At 37.0% G+C, this 22,446-nt stretch overlaps 1 protein-coding gene across 1 annotated transcript in view; it reads right to left on the reverse strand.

The window, feature by feature from the left end:
- LOC106082012 (tumor necrosis factor receptor superfamily member wengen) overlaps positions 1 to 22,446 on the reverse strand; it is a 52,584-nt gene that overhangs the window by 14,201 nt on the left and 15,937 nt on the right. Inside the window, exons 2-3 of the mRNA XM_059366814.1 lie at positions 12,584 to 13,299; positions 10,672 to 10,888 (exon numbers count right to left, since the gene is read on the reverse strand). Of these exons, the coding sequence (XP_059222797.1) occupies positions 10,672 to 10,888; positions 12,584 to 13,240 (874 nt within the window). The 5' untranslated portion in view covers positions 13,241 to 13,299. The remainder of the gene's footprint in view (positions 1 to 10,671; positions 10,889 to 12,583; positions 13,300 to 22,446) is intronic.

The following is a 22,446-nucleotide window of genomic DNA, read 5'->3' on the forward strand; positions in this document are numbered from 1 at the left end:
AACAATAACTGAAATGCTTTTGTTTTTATTCACCTTTGGAGCACCCTGTATTTCCGTCGTTGACTATGAACGTAGCAACAGGACTCGGCAACGGCACAAAAAGCACGTTAAACGAAGAATGACTAAAAAATCATGTTCCGTACTTCAGTCCGTCCACCGTAGCATGTCCGCGCAGAGTTTAGCATGTCCGCCTATGACGCTAAAAGCCCGGGTTCGAATCCTGGCGAGACCATTAAAAAAAATTTTCTGCGTTGGTTTTCCCCTCTTAATGCTGGCAACATTTGTGAGATACTTTGTCATGGAAAACTTCTCTCCAAAGAGGTGTCGCAGTGCGGGACGCTGTTCGGACTCGGCTATAAAAGGGAGGCCCCTTATCATTGAGCTTAAACTTGAATCGGAGAAGTTTGCCCCTGTTTCTTAGTGGAATGTTCATGGGCAAATTTTGCCACGATGTCCAATTCGCCAGATGCCATTCCGATGGGCTTTTCTACTTGGGTAATTTAAGAGAGTTAGGTAAGGTAACAAAAATCTCTCAAATTGACATTTCATATTATAATTTGTCAAAGTTGAAAAAAATGTGCCAATATAGAGGCGCTGAAAAAAGCCATTGAACAGGAATGGGCCAAAATAGCGTTAGATTATATACATATGTATGTATGTGCAGCTTGCAACTCCTTGTTTGGCAGAGAAATAGTCAAGGCAAGGAAGCCATACCCAGCAAAAGTGAATGGATTCTGAAATTCCGAGCACTTTCAAATATTTTTGTCATTTCAAACAAAAATTACAAAAATATATTTTTTTCGCACAAAAAAACGTTGGTCGTTTAACTATCAACTTGGCTCGCAAGTTGATAGTTAAAGCAGAACTCAACATGCAAAATTTTAGCTAAATCAAATAAGAATTAAGGCTCTCCTAAGGCCATTCCCCTTCTAAATACATCATAGAGTATAAAAATTATACTAAATTTTAACACACTACGCCATTGGCCACGTACAGCCAATGTAGTAGTACATATACCTATAAAATGCTATACCCAACACTACTGCATGCTAAGACAACCGAACGAAAAACACCATCTGTATAACAACATTCCCTTCCATATGTCAGAATAGATAAACCATACCAGACCATGCCTTTCCATCATGATTTGTTTACAGGCCATTTCCGAAAATAGTTGCGGCATGCGATATGTACTAAAATGTGCTGTGGTGGTTTTCTTTTTTTTGTTTTTTTCTTTTACTTGAGATCACTTTCCTGGTGTCGATTGTGAGGTTGGCGTTGATGTTGATGTTGTAAGGAAGCTATATTTGTCATTGTAATTAGATGACAGCAACAACCCATTAAGGTGTGTATGTGGGTGCGTATGCACACATACATATACAAATCCAAAATTCAAAACCAAAACTGACAATTTATCATACGTCATCGTCATCGTCATCGTAATGATCAACCAAAGTAAACCAATGGTTGTTCTTCATCATCATTACATTGCCTAAGCACCGTCACCAACGCCCTTAGCTCAATTCCCCAAAAGTCACTTTACCTCCTCCTCCTCATCCTTTACATTGACAACACCGATTAGGTGGCAAGAAATGTTTATATGTAATGGCCATATGACAAATGTTATGGCCTCCAAACTCACTTGTTTAAAAATGTCTTCGAAATATCTTTCTAGCTATCAACCCCAAAAATTCCCTTTTTTGGAGGATTTAAATTCCAAACACCTATGTATGTATGACTTCAACAAAGGCAACAACAACAACACCAATGCTAGAGAACCACTTTATATATATGAACAACCGGAAGTTGTGGTGCGTGTTTGTGATATTTTTTAGGGTTTCAATAGGATTTTTTTTGGGAATTTGTTTTTGTTTTATCGTTTTCTTCACATCCAAATTTGATTCATATGAAATTATCACAACTCTCCATAAGAAGAAGAGCACATTTTGTTTGATAACCATAAACAGAGCGTTTTTTATAGATCCCCTAACTTACGTGACATCGCCTGGTGTCTTAACCTGGACACTATTATTATTTTGTTTTTGTTTTGCAACATGTCCCCTGTGTAGTCTCCTCCTTTTATTGTCACTTCCTTTCGACAGCTACAAAAGTCAATCATCTACTGCAAAGAATCCACTTCCGGGATTATTAATTCTTTCTAACAAATGTTGTCGTTTCTGTTGTCAAGGAGTCTCCGCCGGATGGACGATTATAAATTGTGCCTTCCTTCCTTCAATGAGGATGAGTTTTAAGTGGCAAGTAATTTAGTACAAAATCATGAAAATCAATGACATGCATATCTGGCCCATAAATTATGTTCGAAATATTTGAAAAGTTTTTCTTTCAAATAGAGGAGGACTTGTTAGAGCCGCCACATTACTAGTCATTATCATCTTGGCGACATAAGACAGTGGTTTCAAAAAATAAAAAAAAAAAAACAAGAAAAAAGGCGTAGAGTATGGCAGGGCCGAACTTTGAATACCCACCACCACGAATATATATGTAAACCACCTTCCAAGTACTAGTCATTGTTCAATTTTGTACAAAATATTAATCTTTTTGGTACCCATATCCAACTATAGACCGATCTGAACCATATGCGACACGGATGTCGAAAAGCCTAACATAAGTCACTGTGTCAAAATTCGGCGAACTCGGACAATAAATTCACCTTTTATGGGCCCAAAACCTTAAATCGAGAGATCGGTCTATATGGCAGCTATATCCAAATCTGAACCGATATTTTGGAAAGATGTCGAGAGACCTAATACAAATCACTGTCCCAAATTTCGGTGACATCGGACAATAAATGCGCCTTTTATGGGCCCAAAACCTTAAATCGAGAGATTGGTTTATATGGCAGCTATATCCAAATCTGAACTGATATGGGCCAAATTGCAGAAAATTTTTGAAGACTCTAACGCAATTCACTGTCACATCGGACAATAAATGCGCCTTCTATGGGCCCAAAACCTTAAATCGAGAGATTTGTCTATATGGCAGCTATATCCAAATCTGAACCGATCTGTGACATATTTCGGAAAGATGTCGAGAGGCCTAATACAACTCACTGTCCCAAATTTCGGTGACATCGGACAATGAATGCGCCTTTTATGGGCCCAAAACCTTAAATCGAGAGATCGGTCTATATGGCAGCTATATCCAAATTTGAACCGATCTGTGACATATTTCGGAAAGATGTCGAGAGGCTTAATACAACTCACTGCCCCAAATTTCGGTGACATCGAACAATAAATGCGCCTTTTATGGGCCCAAAATCCTAAATTGAGAGATCGGTCTATATGGCAGATATATCCAAATCTGAACCGATCTGGGCCAAATTGAAGAAGGATGTCGGGTGGCCAAACACAACTCACTATCCCAAATTTCAGCCAAATCGGATATTAAATGTGGCTTTTATGGGCCTTAGACCCTAAATCGGCGGATCGGTCTCTATGGGGACTATATCAAGATATAGTCCGATCATCTTCGAAGTTAACCTGCTTATGGACAAAGAAAGAATCTGTGCAAAGTTTCAGCTCAATATCTCTATTTGTAAAGACTGTAGCGTGATTTCAGTAGCGGACAGACGGACGGACATGGCGCTGATCAAGAATATATATACTTTATAGGGTCGGAAGTGGATATTTCGATGTGTTGCAAACGGAATGACAAAATGAATATACCCCCATACTTCGGAGGTGGGTATAAAAACTATACCCCATTACTTAACTTTCACGACCTCCAATTTTGTTGTTTGGGTGTGAATGCTTTGACGTGCTCTTCATAACATGAGAGCAGAAGAGAGAGAGAGAGGGAGAGAGTAAAAATGTATTAGTTAATCTTGCCTCTTCAAGGCTTACTTTATAGCTTTCAGGAGTCTACCATTGAGTTGTCAACATGTAAAGAGGCAGTGGGTAAAAATGCTCTCGTGTTTACGAAGTAAAATGACAATAAAAGTGAAGTTAGGAAATGTAATGAACTTTACAACTTTACTTTGGGTAATGCATTGGTCACAATTTTAATGGCATACTTAACGTAACAAATTGCTCTCGAAACAGTCTGCCCTTCTACAAGCTCCAAAGCGGTAATAATACTGATTGATAACAATACAAAACTCGTAACCATGTCCGGAAAAATTTTTAATTGCTAAACTATGAACCACTGTCTGCCATAATGTTGCCTACCAAATCCCAAATCATCAGAGTTGTGGGCGTCTGCATGCTGCCAATTATGTTGCATGCTAAAGCTGTTGCTCTCGATGATTGTCATCATTTGAGTTGTTTTCAACAACATCCAGACATCGATCGATTCATGGGTCTGGGCACAAATTTCAACGCAACGAATCAAAGATCGCACATTTTAGCTGATGTTGAGTGTTGTCATGTTCCGATATTTTATGGCCTAAAACAAGTCAGGCAAGGAGCAAGCAACAACTGAAAAAACTTGGAAATGAGAAAAATATATACTGAAGTGGCATTAGTTCCATCATTTGTTTTGTTGGTGGTGTTGTCGAGTTTGCCAAATTTATGATACAACCCTAAAGGCAACCATCCGGACAGAGAGAAGAACGTTTGGATGAATGAAAAGTTGGGCGGATGGTCGCCGGCTAACATGTGTTTTCGGTTGTTACAACTGTCCCTTGCTGTTCTCCTTAATCCACCACCTCCATATTTCTTGCTGACGTTTTCTTTGCATACTGCTGCTGTTGTAGCAGCGGCTATGGCTGTTTGTATGAACTGGATTTGGGCAATTTCACTTTGGCATTATTTTAATGATTGATGTCTTCCATTGCCTTTGCTGCTGATAATTAATGGAAATGCTGGTCTAAATATAACCCCATTTGGTATCATTTGTGTGCGTTCTTTTTCGCTTAAAGTTCTTTGGATTTTCCACATTGTTTTGTTCCCAATCTGTCAGAGAGACCCCATCCGATCTGCGTGGGAAAACGTGGCATGCCATGAATTTTCCATTTCTTCAGATGCTTTCCGCTTTTCCCTTGCAAAGTGCCATAGAAATGAGTGCCCTTGTGTCTTTAGGTCTTTGATTGTTGATCTGGACCCAAGAGGTATGCATTGTTGGACGTATCTTTACGAAATGAGATTGCGCCCTGTCGTCCATGACGCCTGAATAAACAAACAACATTGGCAATAGGTTTCGCTTAAAATGCGCCGCCACATGACTCTACAAAATACTTTGAAAATCTACGCAGATTGACCTCATAGGCATTTAATTTCAAAATAGGATTAGGATGTGTCAACTAAGATAATCACTGCCAATCAATCGCTGTCTTTGATGTGGGCCATTTATTTGGCCGGAAGAAGATGAAAGAGGAATTATTGCTGCTTTATTTTTAAGTTTTGTAATGGGGATCGTAGGAGAATTAGAAAATTATACTAAAATGTTTAAAAATTTAGTAGATTAAGGATCATTATTTGCACCTAAATTGATTAAATAGGAAAGGTGTATGGTTTGTGAGTCCTCCAATTAACGATTATAAACTGCTAACTTCTTTAGTAAGGATGAGATTTCAGTGGCAAGTAATTTTTACAAAAACATGCAATTTCTTCCTATTAGAAATATTTGATTTCTTTTTTCCTATAGGAAGAACTTGAAAGCAACCACATTACAGGTCATCATCATTTTGGCCACATAATACAGTGGTTTCGAAAAAACATTAAATAATATAACTTAACATTGCAAAGCAAAGAGAAGCAACTTCTAACGGTACTGTGTTCTGTTGTTGCTCATTACATCAAACCAAGATATATTCATTTCCAGGTAGTGGCAGTTGTCCAACAACAAAATATTGAGTACACTATCTGACAAAATCAGTGATTAGTGCAACGCTGATTTTGAATATGCTACTAGTTCGCGCCATTTTTCGTTGTATGTGTGTGGTATGGTTCTATGGTTGGGTTGCCCAAAAAGTAATTGCGGATTTTTTAAAAGAAAGTAAATGCATTTTTAATAAAACTTAGAATGAACTTTAATCAAATATACTTTTTTACACTTTTTTTCTAAAGCAAGCTAAAAGTAACAGCTGGTAACTGACAGAAGAAAGAATGCAATTACAGAGTCACAAGCTGTGAAAAAATTTGTCAACACAGACTGTATGAAAAATCCGCAATTACTTTTTCGGCACCCCAATATAATACACACACAACCAAAACTGGTTCGCGAGAAAAAATTGTACTCAGCTGTTTACGGAACACTACCTAGCAGGTATGTCATGCATCCAATCCCTTTCGTTGTTAGTATTGGACATGCTCTTCATTTCATGAGAGTGTGAGAGATATAATAACCTAATTGGCGAAAGAAAGTCTACCGCTTATTTACATGTCAGGTGAGATTCCGAGGGCTCTTTGCAAATACTGAAAAGAGACGTTGGGAGTTAGATTCATAGCTACCACGGAATTTCATGGCGGTCCGAATTATATACACTTTACAAATCTTAACCTAATATTTAAAGATGTTACAAATGGAAAGGTGATGTTGGTATTTTACCAACCTATGGTGGAGAATACAAAAATTTGAATAATACTAGTAAAAGTCAGCCGTACCAAATTTTAGGAACACTACCTAAATTATTTCATATTTATTTTGAAAAATAAAATCGGCTAATGATCGAGGGACCGTTTTGTGCTTGTGATATGAGAAAGATGGGAGACCACCTACAGAGGTTGGAAAATATAATCGGGATGGCAGTAACAAGGAATAACATAACACAAAAAGAGTAAAGATTCAATCACACTACATTTAATTGTCAAAAACATGGCAAATTAAGCACAGTTGAAAGTTGAACACGTCGCCCAGTGGTCCAAACGACAAAAAATTGGAAATAAGTCCACAACTTATTATCTGTAAAGGAGGACATAGGCTTTTAGGAAAAAGGCGTTGTTGGTCTTACCTTTACTACAGGGTGAAGTATAGGGTGCCATCCTTCTAGGTGCAATAACTTTCGATCTTTTCAATCGATTTGCATGATTTAGGACTTTTGAGAAAGAGCTTACCGAGAAATTATATAATAATTGACCAAGCTATATATATTTTGTTTGTTTTTCTTTCGAGACGAGCTGAATGACCGGAGATTTTCTTTTGCGATTGGAAAAGGAAAGCCAGATATGGCAACACATACCAACCTCTATGGGACGCATTTCGTCTATGGTTAGAAGACTTTTCAGCCATATTAGGTATGATGGCTTCAAGGGCCGTACATTGGTATGTTGCATTTGCAGTGTATTTTATTGCGAAAACGCCTTTATGATGCAAATACCCCATTTACCACGCTCGACAACCCTGTCTATTAGCTATACCTTCCCCAATGCATGTATTCGTGCAATGACATATTTTTTTGTCTGCAAAAATTATATATGTAACTTCCATGGTAGCACATGATTATGTGCATCTGTTGGAAGTTGTAATGACGGCTTCGAATGGTGGACAACGGCAACTGCTTTCGCTGTTGCTCCGTGTGCCCAGCTTCGAATCCCGGCCGGGATCTGCCGATTTTTCAAGTTTTTTGCCAGTTAGAGCGAAGATCATTAAATTTAACAATTTTCTTTTGCTTCTCTTTCGAGAGGAGCTCATTATATATTTTGATTTCGAAGTCCTAGTGCATAACAAACGAAAAATTGTGCATTATTTGGCCAACTTGCCACACATCTTTGGTGATAAAGTACACATTTATCAAAACTAGGCTTTTTTTTTGTTGAAATAAGTAAGATTTCTTTCAATGAAACCAAAAAATATCCAATACTTTCAATGACACCCAGCAATACAAAGCTTACATAGCAAAAAATCGATAAAAAAATTTTCAATAAAAACTTTATCGAAAATAAAATCGTTATAAATTAAAAAAATAAAGATTTTTTTTTCAATTACAGTCGTGATTGAAACTTTTGCAATTTTCAATTAAAAAATTAATTGATCTTTTAATTGAATCTGAAAGAAAAGATCTGTACATCTCAATTCGCTCACACTCACGTCTTTCCATTTCCTTATCCTTTCTGCGGAATAGACGTTTCTCCTCTCTCCTTTTCTTCCGTTGCTACTGATTGCAGAGTTGCTCTATATGCTGTATTCTTGGCTTCAGTAGCATCTCGAATTTTCCATGGAGTGGGCAATAGTTTGCCACTGCACCATTATATCATCGAAACAAGGAGTGCTTGTATCAAGCAGTTGGGTCAGTCGTGTAGAATATACCCCTACAATATAACTGGAAGGAAATTTCAAAGACCATACTTCCCACATTTTGGTAAATTTATAGCAATCCCATGGCAGCCGATACCATTATAATACTACAGTAACAAAGAAGGAAGATGCCTTCTAGTTCCTACATTTGAACCATCCAGGTCGCTTTAAAAAGCCCAACAACTTGCGAATGTTCACATCCCCTAAATCAAACAGGTTCTAAAAGAAATGAGAACCTTAAATTTGAACTCCTTCTGATTGATAGTGCGGGACACACACACAGAAGGTGTTCTAAATTCTCTTCTTCTTCGATGTCCTTACAACTTCTGTGAGGTAGTGGCAGCTAAAATACTAAAAAAATCAATTTTCAAGTAGTGCTACTTTGACTGTTAAAAACCAAGTACTATGCCACATTTTATTGCTAAAATTTGTAAGGAACTTTTATTCTGAGTCACTTTCTCTACAAAACTCAGTCACTTACTCTACAACTTTTTCAAGTTGAATTTTCCAAATTGTTTTGTTGTGGTCAACACTAATCATGAAAAAAAGACCATGCTTTTTACCTAGTATATTTTGTTTAAATTCCATACCTTTCCAACAACTTGTACTAAAATCGGTGTAAAAATCTCTCATTGTGAAATTTACTCTTATATGGAGGCTTCATCAAAATATTGTTCGATTCGACCATGAAAATAGAAAATATCGCGTGCCAAATTTTAGAAAAGTTTGAACAAAAATGTGGCTTTCGGAGCAAAAATACTAAAAATCAAGGGTTCGTTGTTTCGGATTCCACTTATTGACATGAGAGAAGTGTCCCCAGTTCCTTAATGGAATGTTCATGCCAAATTTAGTGGTATACCTAAAGTTTGGTCGTATTAGGCATGGTTCTAGATAGGTGTAGTATAATTCCAAGTTCGAAATTTCAACTAAATCGGATCGAAAATATGCATTTAATAGGCTTAAGGTCTCGAGATCGGTCTATATGGTAGCTATATACCGTTTCGACTTTTTTTATTAGTCTTCTTGAAATTTGGTTTTCCGACCCTGTATATGAACCATCCTTATTGTGAAGAGTGCCTTGGTGACGGTATGCTTGCAACATTCTCTCCGTACCTAATTTTAATATGCTTTTCTTTGCATTTCGAGAGTGTTTATTTCTTTTCTTATTGTCACTCTTTAAGAAGAGTATCATAAACAATTTTTTATGCTGCTACTGGTCTTTGTGTTTGTTTCTATGTATGCTGGCAGGCTGACTGGCTGGCGGGATGGCTGGCAGGCTGACTGCCTGGCTCCAAGTATGCAAACTGGAATACATACAACAGCAACAATCTTTCATCAATGGCTCATTAGTAGTCTTAATCGCAAGCAACATTTGCAGAAAACCACGATTCGAATCTTAAGAATAGATGGGCTCAAAGGCAACAAAAGAACACCATAAATGAAAATAACGACAAGAAGAATCATTTGTTTAACACATGTCCGTCCGTCCTCTGACCCTAAGGCTAACACTGACAGTAGTCCAGCAGGCAGCATTGGAAAGTCAAAACCATGAATATTCATCATTTCCAAGGACGGACCGATTAGAAAAAAAGATATGGCTGCAACAATATGACAAGGCATTTCTAAACAGTAGCTTAAGATTTTATGGCGTTCCTTAGCAGGCCATAAAAATTGTGTACGACCCCAATGAGGGGACTCACAAACATGCACTCAAAATTCCATAAAATAAAAATGGTCACAAAAAAATCCATATATTTTTTTTTCCAAAAACTTTTTGGAACATAATTTTTCGACACATTTCGTGTTTCTTTGGGATAATCAACAAATCACTGCGCATGCCTGCCAACCAGCCATCAGTAGAAGCACCCAAAGAACTCTTGAAATAAAATTAAAAAAAAAAATGGAGAATTGTTTGTGAAAATCAAGACCAAAAACGTGTACGTGATGGCCAACATTTCAGAGAATTATGCCGCCTGTTATGGTCGTGGGTCGGTTTGCTTCGTTCATATTCAGGTTGACAAATAACAAACCCAGAACATCGATGAATAGGAAATATGGAATGGAATACCAAAGCGAAACTGCCCATATAGCCAATGATTGATGGCACTTGCCATTTACTGTTGGTTGCCTAAAGGTTGTTTCATTTTGCGCTGCATTGATTTTCAGAGACATCATTGTGTTTGGCTTCTAAGCAGCCTTTAATAAAAACAACAAGAATATCTCTCTCTCTCTCTCTATCTATCTGCCTCCCTTTCTTTCTCTCTTGTTTAGCCATTGCTTATGCATGGAATTTCAAGTGATACGGCTCTTAGGAAAACGTGATCTTTTCTTGTAAGGATCACCAAAGACCCTGTGGAAAGGGAGACCAAAGGCTGTGTGTTTGTGCCTCACAATTATGCTTGTGGAATACAAAATTAGAGATTTAATATCCATACAACACCAACTAAAAATCGTTGCTATATAACTATAAGAACTTACCTTGATCTAATCTACGTTCCATGCGTCGCCATTGTCGCATATGATGAACAAGTATACAGGCGGCCACAATGAAAAACAGTAGACAGGCCAGTACGGCCAAAAACAATGCGGCCGTTTGCCAATCCAATGGATCGGCCTCATCCTGCAACTGCTGCAATTGTTCTGCAGTAAGCTGATGGTGGTCTAACCCATAATCCGAACCATCAAACTTTCGCCTCTGTGGAGAAAAAAAGAAAGAAAAACAAAATAATTGAAGGATTAATATGACATTAAAAGACATTAAAGAGTCTTAACAGAAGAAACATTTTAATTAAATATTTGTAGAAAGTCGAGAGATCGGTTTATATGAGAGCTATATCAGGTTATAGACCGATTTCAGCCAAATCGGAGAAAAATTACGGCTGCAGGGGCTCAAGATGTCAAATCAGATGATCAGGTTATATGGGAGCTTTGTCAGGTTAGTAATCGATTTCAAACGTTTTCAAATCGGACAAAAATTACGGACTGCAGGGGCTTAAGATGTCAAATCGGGAGATCGGGTTAAATGAGCGCTATGTCAGGTTGTAGACCTATTCTAACTGTACTTGGCACGGTTATTGGACGTTGTAACAGAAACTACTTGCAAAATTTCAGCCCAATCGGATAATAATTGCGGCTTCTTGGTGCTAAATATGATTTCGACAGGCGGACGAACGACAGGTCGACTCAAAATGTCCAGCCGATCAAGATATATACGATCTGAGCCAAATTGAAGAACACAACTCACTGTCCCAAATTTCGGCGAAATCGGACAACAAATGCGCTTTTTATGGGCCCACGACCTTAAATCGGCAGATCGGTCTATATGGCAGCTATATTCAAATTTGGACCGATCTGAGCCAAATTGCAGTAAGATGTCGAGTTGCCTAACACAACTCAATGTCCCAAATTTCAGCAAAATCGGATAATAAATGTGGCTTTTATGGGCCTAAGACGCTAAATCGGCAGATCGATCTATATGGCAGCTATATCCAAATCTGAACCGATCTGAGCCAAATTGCAGAAAGTTGTTAAAGAGCCTAACGCAACTTACTGTCCCAAGTTTCGGCGAAATCGGACAATAAATGCGCCTTTTATGGGTCTAAAACTTTAAATCGACAGATCGGTCTATACGGCAGCTATATCCAAATCTGGACCGATCTGAGCCAAATCTCAGAAAGATGTCGAGTGGCCCAACACAACTCATTATCCCAAATATTGGCGACATCGGACAATAAATGCGCCTTTTATGGGTCAAAGACCTTAAAACGAGAGATCGGTCTAAATGTCAGCTATACCTAAATGTGGACCGATCTGTGCCATGTCGCAGAGGTATATCGAAGGGCTTAACGTCTTTTATGTGCCCAAAGCCTTAAATTGAGAGATCGGTCTATATGGCAGCTATATCCAAATCTGGACCGATCTGGGCCAAGGTGAAGAAAGATGTCGAGGGGCCTAACACAACTCACTGTCTCAAATTTTGGTGAATTCGGATAATAAATGCGGCTTTTATGGGCCTCAGACCCTAAATCGGCGGATCGGTCTATATGGGGGCTATATCAAGAAATAGCCGTCTTCGAACTTAAGCTGCTTATGGACAAAAAAAGAATCTGCGCAAAGTTTCAACTCAATGTCTCCATTTTTAAGGACTGTAGCGTGATTTCAACAGACAGATCGCTGATCAAGAATATGTATACTTTATAGGATCGGAAATGGATATTTCGATGTGTTGCAAACGGAATGACAAAATTAATATACCCCCATCCTACGGTGGTGGGTATAAAAATAGCATTTTTACTTTGAAGATTTGCTTCTTTGGCTCGTTTTAATTACAAAAATCCTACGATAAAGGAAAATTCTTTTCCCCAAACATGTTGCGTTCTCTTTTACTCACCTCCTTCCAGTTGGGCTCAGTTTTCGCCAGAACCACCCAATCGATTTTCAAATCATATATTGAACCACAAACAGTGTCTCGATGCATCTGACACGGACGCAACGGTATCATATCACCTTGGCACACAGTGCAAGGAATGCATTTATCCTTGTAGGGATCCCACCAGCTCTGTGGATCACACAAGGAAGCCGAACATAAGGAACATGTCGTTGATAATAATAGAAAGGTAACGCAGGCCGTTGTAGAGGGTCTCAGCTGACACCACCAGGAGGACCACCACCTTTGCCAGCAGTCAGACGAGGGCGATGTCGCCGTCGTCACCGTTTTGGGGGCAGATTTGTTGTTCTGGTTGCAAGACCGAGTAGTAGCATTATCCTTATGGCTCCTATTACTAGATCTAGATGTGAAATGTGTCGATTGGCCACCATCACCACCACCACCAACTCCTCTACTTCTGGCCAGGCTTCCACTGAACAAGGCATTAGCATGTGTCGTTGATTTGATAGTTGTTGTACTTTCCTCAGCTTGACTGCTATGTATAAATGATGTGGCTATGGTGGAGGTGATATTACTGTAAGGATAGTGGTGATGATGGGGAATTGATGTTGCCGGATTTTTATCAGGTTTTGATGTATGCGCGGGTGTGTTCTGGTTCATCGTGGGTTATGGTTGGTGGTGGAGTTAGATGTCGTAGTTAAGGTTCGTTTCGGCATTAACTGGAATGAAAAAAAGACCGAAATGAGATCATTAAAAAAGAATGCCTTCATGAAAGAAATCATCATAAATAGCTAAATGGGGAATAATTTCCCACATTTACGGTAACCCAGTATGTAAGTATGTGTCGGCTCCCATAGGCTCCCTGGGAATAATAATTTAAATTGTAACTGCATCTTCTGCATGGAATTGCTGTGCGTTGCATACACCAAAGTAAAACACTTGCAAGTACCGCCATGCAAATGAATATACGCACTTCCATGAGTGCACTGCCTGACTTACTCTGTACACTGCGTCCAAGTCCAAGTCTAAGCCATAGTGACGACATTCACCCATATTTGAGAGGCTCAACTGTAAATTTATGTGCATTTTATGTAAAACACCATTAGCCACCAGCATTCGGAACCGAAATGGCATTTTAAAGTAACGGGCAAATGTTTTTTTTCTCCAGTTTTTCCATTTTCTCATACCACCAGGCATTTTCCCACTAACCATGGCAGTTGTTTGTGTCCATGGAGGTTACATTTCTAAACAAACTTCTTGGAATTTTTGTAACAAGGTTTCTGGGCGGCAAAAGTGATTGTGTGTAGGAATGTGAACATTCGTTAGAAATAAAAAAAAAAATTGCAAGCATTTCAGGGAATTGGGTGTGGGAATTTTTCTTACGATTGCAAGGGAAAATTAATAAAAAAAACAAACGCTGCTCTTTATTGAATAATGGCTGTAGTGATTTGTTGTCATCTACATAAAGCTATGAATCACCCTGTTAAATTTTTTAGATCAAAAGCTAAGTATGCACCTCCGACGAAGTTTTCGGTTGCAGCTATAACATAATTACCAGGTAGTGTACCGTAAACAGCTGAGTACAATTTTTTCTCGCGAAGTGCGAACTTCAACGAGTTTTGGTTGTGTGAATGTATTATAGTTATGAATCATAACATACACAAACAACGAAAAATGGAGCGAACTAATAACATACACAAAATCAGAATTGCACTAATCAATGATTTTGACAGATAGTGCACGCAATATTTTGTTGTTGGGCAACTGCCACTACCTGTAAATGGATATACCTTGGTTGCAGCCAAGACATTTATGTGGCCATTGAAAAATATTTGTGTACATAGAAATAAATAGAAATCGGTTTCAATCACATTATTAATTGATCCATAAACTTTTTGTAATTGAAACTGCTTCAATCACGAAACGATAAGATCAATCAGTTTTTTAGAAAGTTAATTGGAAAATTTTTCAATTAAAAAATTGCATATTCTTTTAAAATAATGTTGGAAAACTTTTTAAGATTTCAATTAACTTTATTAATGGTCCAATTAAAAAAATGATTCAATAATCTTCTAATTGGATCAACTAAAAATTTAATTGAAAATATGCAAATGTTACATTAAATTGTGCGCAACCTCGATTTCGATGAAACATATGTAAACCTCCTGGAACACAGGTTTAAGGTTTATGTTTGAGCCCTGATCACTCCCTAGAAACAAAAGACCTGCGGGGGGTTTTCCCAAAAATTAAACGAAAAATATTGTTTCCCGAATTTTAAAAGAAAGAGTAGCGAGGCAGTAACTTCTGAATTACATGCATTACGGAAGTAAACCCAACAGAAAAATATTTATCTAGAGTATTTTTAAATTAGATCGATGCTAAAGAAGTCGCTATGCCCTTAATATGCATATTTGATCATTAATAAGATAAGTATTAAAAAGGTAGTCGAAAAACTGTTTTGTGGGAGAGTTTTATCTTCTATATACAGAAAGTATTCATCGAAATTTTGAGCTGCTGGAGTTTTTCAAAAACGTATAGACAAAACTGTGCCGTTCGTTTGGTCTTAAAAAAATGTCCGCTTCCATTAAAAAGTGATTGAAAAAATTTACTGCCTAGACCACTAAAATTTTTTCTTTTTGTCGCTTGATTTGTTCGCTAATTTAATGAAAACAGCTGTTTTCCCTCAATATAAAATCAGCTGTTTTCAATGAATTTGTGAACGAACCAAGTGACAAAAAGAAAAACAACTAGTGTTCTACGCCGTTATTGTTTAATTAAAAAAGATCAACTTTTCAATCACATTTTATACGTAAAATTTTTTAAGATTCAATTAATAAATTAATGAATCAATTAATTTTTTAATTGAAAATAACAAAAAATTCAATCACAACCGTAATTGAAAAAAAGTTCTGATTCAATTAGAAAAATGATTAAATGAATTAATTTTTCAATTAAATATTTTCTAAATTTCAATAACGATCGTTATTGAAAAATAAATCTGTATTTAATTAAAAAGTTATTGATTCAATTAATTTTTAAATGAATTGAAAATACAAATGTTTAAAATTAAATTTTTAATTGAAAATTTGTTCGTGATATTTTTTTCTGTGTAGCCTACAAGACAAACATCAATTTATAATTTTGCCCAAATTTAAATCATTTTTGACTGATAAAGTACATGTGTGCTGTAATTAATCGTTTATATTTCCAAATAACTTTAATTCATGTTCCATGGAACTATTTATTAAAACAAACATTTTCATTCGTAGTTGCAAGAAAAAAATCACCATTGCCTATTATGTCACCCTCTTACACAAAGAAGCTTTCATTTGAGCTGCGTACCTGCTCGGGATCACAAAGTCGACTTTCGACTAATCGATTAGTCGACTTTTTGTGTAAAAAAGTCGAAGACGGCTTTCAATGAATAAAAAGTCGAATAATCGATTTTGAAGTTGAATACGAAAAGAAAGCTGCATAGAGATACAAGTTTTGCTTTGCTTATGTTGCTGCTAAGTAAGAATTGTTTTCAATTTTTCTTTGGGTACTTTTTTCCCACGTGCTACGATTAATATCTTTTTGGGCTATTCTTGTTGCCATAAATATTTTTTTTAATTGAATATTCGGTATTTTCAGTATTTTTGCTCTGAACCCCACATGTTTGTTCCAATTTGTCTAAAATGTAGCCTGCAAATGTTCTCGGCATTGTAGAAGTATATCAAACCATGGACGAATCGAACAATATTTTATAGTAGCACCCATGTAAGGGTACATTTCACAAATAGAGATTCTTGCACCGAATTTAGCAAAATCTAGATGGAATTTCAAATTGATAGACTCCGATTTGGTAAAGAAGGTCTGTTTGAAAAATGGTCTCTGATAATGCTGGATACATAAGATCGGATAGAAAAGAGATAATTTTGTGATTATTTTTGGGTTTTATAAAGGAAGTGATAGAAAATAAAAGTTCGTTAATCATATGTGCAATAAAATTTGATGTTCAACTTGGGTTTTAACAGAGTAACACTAGTTGAAAGTCGGCTAGGTTTTATGGACCTTTTCAAGCTACATACAATTACAAAAAAGGGGAATGTGGAAACTTTTGCGCCAATATGTCGAAAAGTCGAAAATCCACTTTTGCTTTTTTGATAAAAGGCCAAAAGTCGACTTTTCGTCCTAACTTGGAATCCCTAGTACCTGCTAGTGAAATTTTCGGTAACGCTACCGGTAACGAAAAGAAGAACTTAACAGCCAGGTGAACCAATGTTTGGCTTTGTTCTAAATCAGCTTAAATTAATAGCCTTTCGCTTGAATGAGAATGCCTTGGTAGGAATGACTGTTATTTTCTCTTTCTGGAACCTAGTGTGTTCAACCTAACAAATAATTATCCACTAATTGTTGAAGCTGTTTTATCTCCATCTCATATGAGCAAGAGACTTTAACATGTTTTATTTTCACCGCCAAAATTAAGACCAAAAAAAACTGTGGCGTCATAGTACCGCCAAACATAGACTTTGCTTGTGGCAAAACGTGTCGTAGTGACATAAGCCAGACTTGAATAGGAGAAGTTTCATTATTGTCATCACAAATCGGATGTTTGAAGTCAAACATTCGATGTTATTACTTCCTCTTTAGTGGGAACACACCTAAAAAACCTCAAACACAAACATTAACACACAAGAAGTTCATGTAATTTCATATTTTAATTACACAAAAATGAACGAGCAGCATAATCGGGAAAAACAAAAAAAAAAACTAAAACACACAAACAACCAACAACCAATCCAAGATGGGCCGAGCAAAGAGGAAGGAATATAAACCACAACAAAAATTATTTTGTATACATCATACGCCGTTGTATGAGTTGAGAGTAATACGAGTTACGAACGTAAGGCCACTAACGAGGCATACGCATAAGACAACAACATCACTAAAAACATATTATTATGAAACAGAGACTTGGTCACAGCTATAGCTTTGGAAAATACACAAAAACTACAACAACATAAACACTAGAGACAAGACAACAGGAAGGAATATTTAATTAAAATCTACTGTCACCGACGACGACACCAACACCATCACTACAACTCACCAGCGTTGTCCACTAACTAAGCAAATAGAACGACCGTAACTAACTACTAAACCATAGCAACAAGTTGACATACACTTACTCGAAAAAAAAATACTACATACCAGCGCAGAAACAATAACAAAATCCAAAAGAGCAATAATTGCGAGAGTATAAGCTAACCGTGTAGTATGTCAACATAGATGCCACACCACCCACCTCTAGCCGTCGCATACCATATCATACAAGCAGCAGTGAAATTTCACGAAGGTGGTTGGACAGGCATACGATTGGTCGTTACCGATGCCTTCGGCTGACCTATGCAATTTTAAATGCATTTCTTTGGAATGCTTTGTTTTTGTGATTTTGACACAAAATCGATTTTTTTTTTTAGAAATTAACTTTGTCCTTCAACCTCGTCTTCATCTCTTAAATTACATAATGTCAAAGTATGGTCTTCTTAAAAAAAAAAAAAACAGAGATAACGCTAATTTGTTAGCATATAATGGTACTAAATCAGCTTTATCTCTGTTTTTTCTAAGGAATATGTGGTGTAGCGGTATCTCGCCCAAAACGGCAAATGCCATATCGCCTAAATTCTTCTAATGTTAGTTGGGCAATATGACCGCCTTTATAGAATGGTCGTGGACGTGTATATCCCTCCAAAATCCTTAAGTATTCCAGATATGTTTGGTATGGATAATCTCTGCAGACGAAGATATTTTCGGAGTAGCGTCATTTCGCCCAAAACGGCAAATGTCATAAACGATGCCAATGTTAGTTGTTTTTGCACACTTTTGGGCGATAAGACCGCCTTTTGGGCACAATGAGATTTTTTGAAAATGATTTTGGACCTTTAATGAAAATAGATATGACATGTTATATGCAACCAAACAAACGAAAAACCCTTCCGTCATCACAGCTAAATATGATCCAGATCGGACAATATTTAAATATAGCTGCCATATAGACCGATCTGCCGATTGAGGGTCTTAAGCCCATAAAAGCCGCAATTATTATCCGATTTAGCTTAAATTTGAATCAGCGAGTCATCCGACTCAAATATGGTCCAAATCGGACAATATTTAGAAACAGCTGCCATATAGACCGATCTGATGATATCCGATTTACCTAAAGTTAGAATCAGTGAGTTTTTTTAAGCCTCCCGACAACCGACTCAAATATGGTTCAGATCGGAGTATATTTAGATACAGCTGTCATTATAAGCCGATCTGCCGGTTTAGGGTCTGAAACCCATAAATGCCTGTTGAAATCACGCTATAGTCTTTAAAAGTAGAGATATTGAGCTGAAACTTTGCACAGATTCTTTTTTGTCCATAATCAGGTTAAGTTCGAATATGGGCTATATCGGACCATATCTTGATATAGCCCTCATATAGACCGATCCGCCGATTTACGATCTTAGACCCATAAAAGCCACATTTATTATCCGATTTTGCCGAAATTTGGGACAGTGAGTTGTGTTTGGCCACCCGACATCCGATCGGACCGATCTCTCGATTTAAGATCTTGGGCCCATAAAAGGCACAGTTATTGTTTGATGTCGCCGAAATTTGGGACAATGAGTTGTGTTAGGCCCTTCGACCTCCTTCTTCAATTTGGGCAAGATCGGGTCACAATATTCAAATTTTGAATTTGTTGGTATATTTTTGGGCTTTCTGACATTTAAACAAATCGTTTTTGGACTTTATGTCATCGTTTGGTCTGTATACCATTTGTTGTTTTGGACGAAATAACGTTTTTTAACACTTGTAAAGCAGGGCAATCCGTTTTTAGTTGTGAAAAACATCAACCAAATACCCACCTTAAACCCCGTCTACTCGACTTTTAACATTGACATCAGCTTCCCTCTCAAGTTCTCTTTATAGATAATTCTCTATACTTATAGATCCCTTATTAATCAAACAAACTCCCATCAATTGGCAATTACGCTAGAAAATAAGGAAACGTGTCTAAGTAAAACAGCATCAATGATTAGCGAAATAATAAAATAAAATTAAAAATAAACAATAGTTGAAGCAAAACCATATACGAGTACATTCGCCATCCCTGAAGAAAATGTAATGCGCTCATTAGGCTTGGGTCGATTACTGCAGAGCGCGTTTGATGACAAGACAATCAAGTTCTTACGAGTCTGTATGTATGTCGCTTCCAAGTCATTATGACAGCATGAGGAGAAGTTTATTGAACTGCGTTTGTATTTGATTGTTTGCCATTTTTTCTTAAACGAATTGCGTCTTTTATCGCCTACAGTTCACTTGACTTCTGACTGTTTCTTTCCTTTTCAGCGATCCGTTCACAGCACGATGCGTATTATGTGGACGCAGCACTCGATAATGACATTTGATCGCTCATTCGATCAAACTATCGTTCATAATTTAGTGCATGCGTAAATGTTCTCTACAAATTCTTCTTCACGTACTTATTAGAGTAGGTTTAAGACCAGTGTTGCCATTCGGATATTTTAACCTAAATTCAAAACAAAATAACTAATTAAATAAAACGAGTAAAAACGTGCTAAAACCCCCCGAGAGCCTTAAATCCGGATTTAATGAGCAGTATAAACGGTTTAAGTTCGGCTGGACAGAATCTTGGGAACCCATCACCAAATACTACCAAAAATTTATAAAAATTAGCTAAGTTGAAAGGCACATTATAATTTACGTACAAAATTTCTGCCGATTTAGCAAAAATTTAAGCTTCTAGGGGCCGTAGAATACTAATCAGGAGATCGGTTTATATGGGACCTATATCATGTAATACACCCATTTCGACCATACTTAGCACGTTTGTTGGAAGTCGTAACAGAACACCACGTGCGAAATTTCGGCCCAATTGGATATCAATTACGGCTTCCAGTGGGTCAAGTTGTCAAATCGGAAGATTTGGATGATATGTTAGGTTATACACCGATTTGGATCGTACTTGGCACGCTTGTTGGAAGTCTCAACAGAACACCACGTACAAAACTTCTGCCCAATCGGAAAAAAAAGATCCAGTAGAAATTTTGCATCTTCTCATTTACTCTTTCTCTTACTAAAAAAACGGACGACTTTCCGTAAACGCTTGTGCAAAGCTTTGAGTACGCGAACACTCCAATTGCTGCTTTGCCATATCTTCTAAATTACCTTAAAAGTGTACGAGAAAACCAAATTTATTAACAGGAGGTTTATCGTCACGATATATTAATGTTCCGACAAGCAGACACGAACTTTATTTTTTCTACGAGAAACCCGGCCTTAGTTATTTTTTTTTGTTTTCGAAAAGTAAATGTTTGGTAGCATTTTGTTTAAAAAAAATCCTCTTTTCTAAATTTCTCAACTGTAACCCTTTAACTTGAGTGGCCCACAAAAATATTTCACAACCCTGGAAGATAGGAACATCGTGTGATACAAATGTATTTTGAATAAAAATTTGAAACCCTTTTTCCCTAAAACGAGATCTTATTTCATTGAAGATATATGTAGGCGCATATATATAACATAAAAATACAATACATATGAGAATACAAGCCGATAAGAGCGTGCCCTATTCGTTAAGCTTTGATTTTGATCGTCGCGTTTCAAAAACGCAACTCTGTACACAAACTCCAAAAAGCAACGCGGAAAAGTTAAAAAATGGTCACCTTTAACTCTAAAAAGCGAGCGCCATTCAATGTTACCACACGTGAGGTAGTGTTTTTGGTCGTCAAAGTTAAAAATTGTTTAACTTTTGCGAGTTGATTATTTGACTTTTGTTTGCAGAGTGGCATTTTTCAACGCAACACTCCTTCATCAACGCGCTTATTCTGTTTAGGCCTTTACAAATACAGAAATTGCTAACACATATGTTACGCACATATCGTGTCATAGCAGCTTTAGCATGTAAACAATAGCTGTGTTTTATTTTAGTACTACAATATATAGTGCAGTGCAATGAAATTTGTATGAATGATATTTATCCAGGACAATGAAGTTTTTGATAATTTACCAGTGCAGGCTTATGTAGAACATCTGTTGTTGGGATTGCCACGATATGTTTTTCACAAATAAGTGATGGCCACTTGCGAAAATACCAGTATTGTGAATAGTAAAATAAAATTAAAACCAACTTTTTATACAATTTCTTGCACAAATCCCAATACATTTTATTTGGCTGCTATTTTAACACATATTTTGCCAATTTTAGTTATAAAATTTACAAATACTCTCACTTTTCTCCTTGTATTGTTCTGACAAGTTGACAAATGGCGTTACCACTTAATGGCAAACAAACAGACTTGCAGTGGAATTTTTTTTTTTTGGTTTATTTTTGCTCTTCACGGCTTGTCTATCCAGTACTAAAATAAAACACAGCAAATGTTATCTTCCGTTATAGACGTCGCCCTGTGGCAACACTGAATATTAACACAAATTAGTGGCGTTTCTTTTATTATTTCAAGTTTTTGTTTGTTTTTTTTTTTCTTGTCGTAGCGAGAGTTTTCCATCATTCAAAAACTCAATCGCATCGCTGGGCTTTGCATCCACTTTCCATATCAATACTTTTCCGAGGAATGTCCAGCAAAGTAATGAGCACTAAGCAGCAATGCACATATTCTGTGTTCCTCTTCACTTGATTTAAAGTAGAAGCAACTAACACACATACCCAAGTTTGTATTTATGTAAGTATGGGATACTGGTGCTTGTTGCTTGCTGCGGCTTTGGGAGGCTTATAATTAATTCCAATCGGAAATAGTTTTTAATGGCGGATTTGTATTGCATACATGCGTACGCAGTTGAATACACTCAGTCGTAGCCAG

This window comes from Stomoxys calcitrans, chromosome 4 (assembly GCF_963082655.1).
Source record: "Stomoxys calcitrans chromosome 4, idStoCalc2.1, whole genome shotgun sequence".
Taxonomy (NCBI): Eukaryota; Metazoa; Arthropoda; class Insecta; order Diptera; family Muscidae; genus Stomoxys; species Stomoxys calcitrans.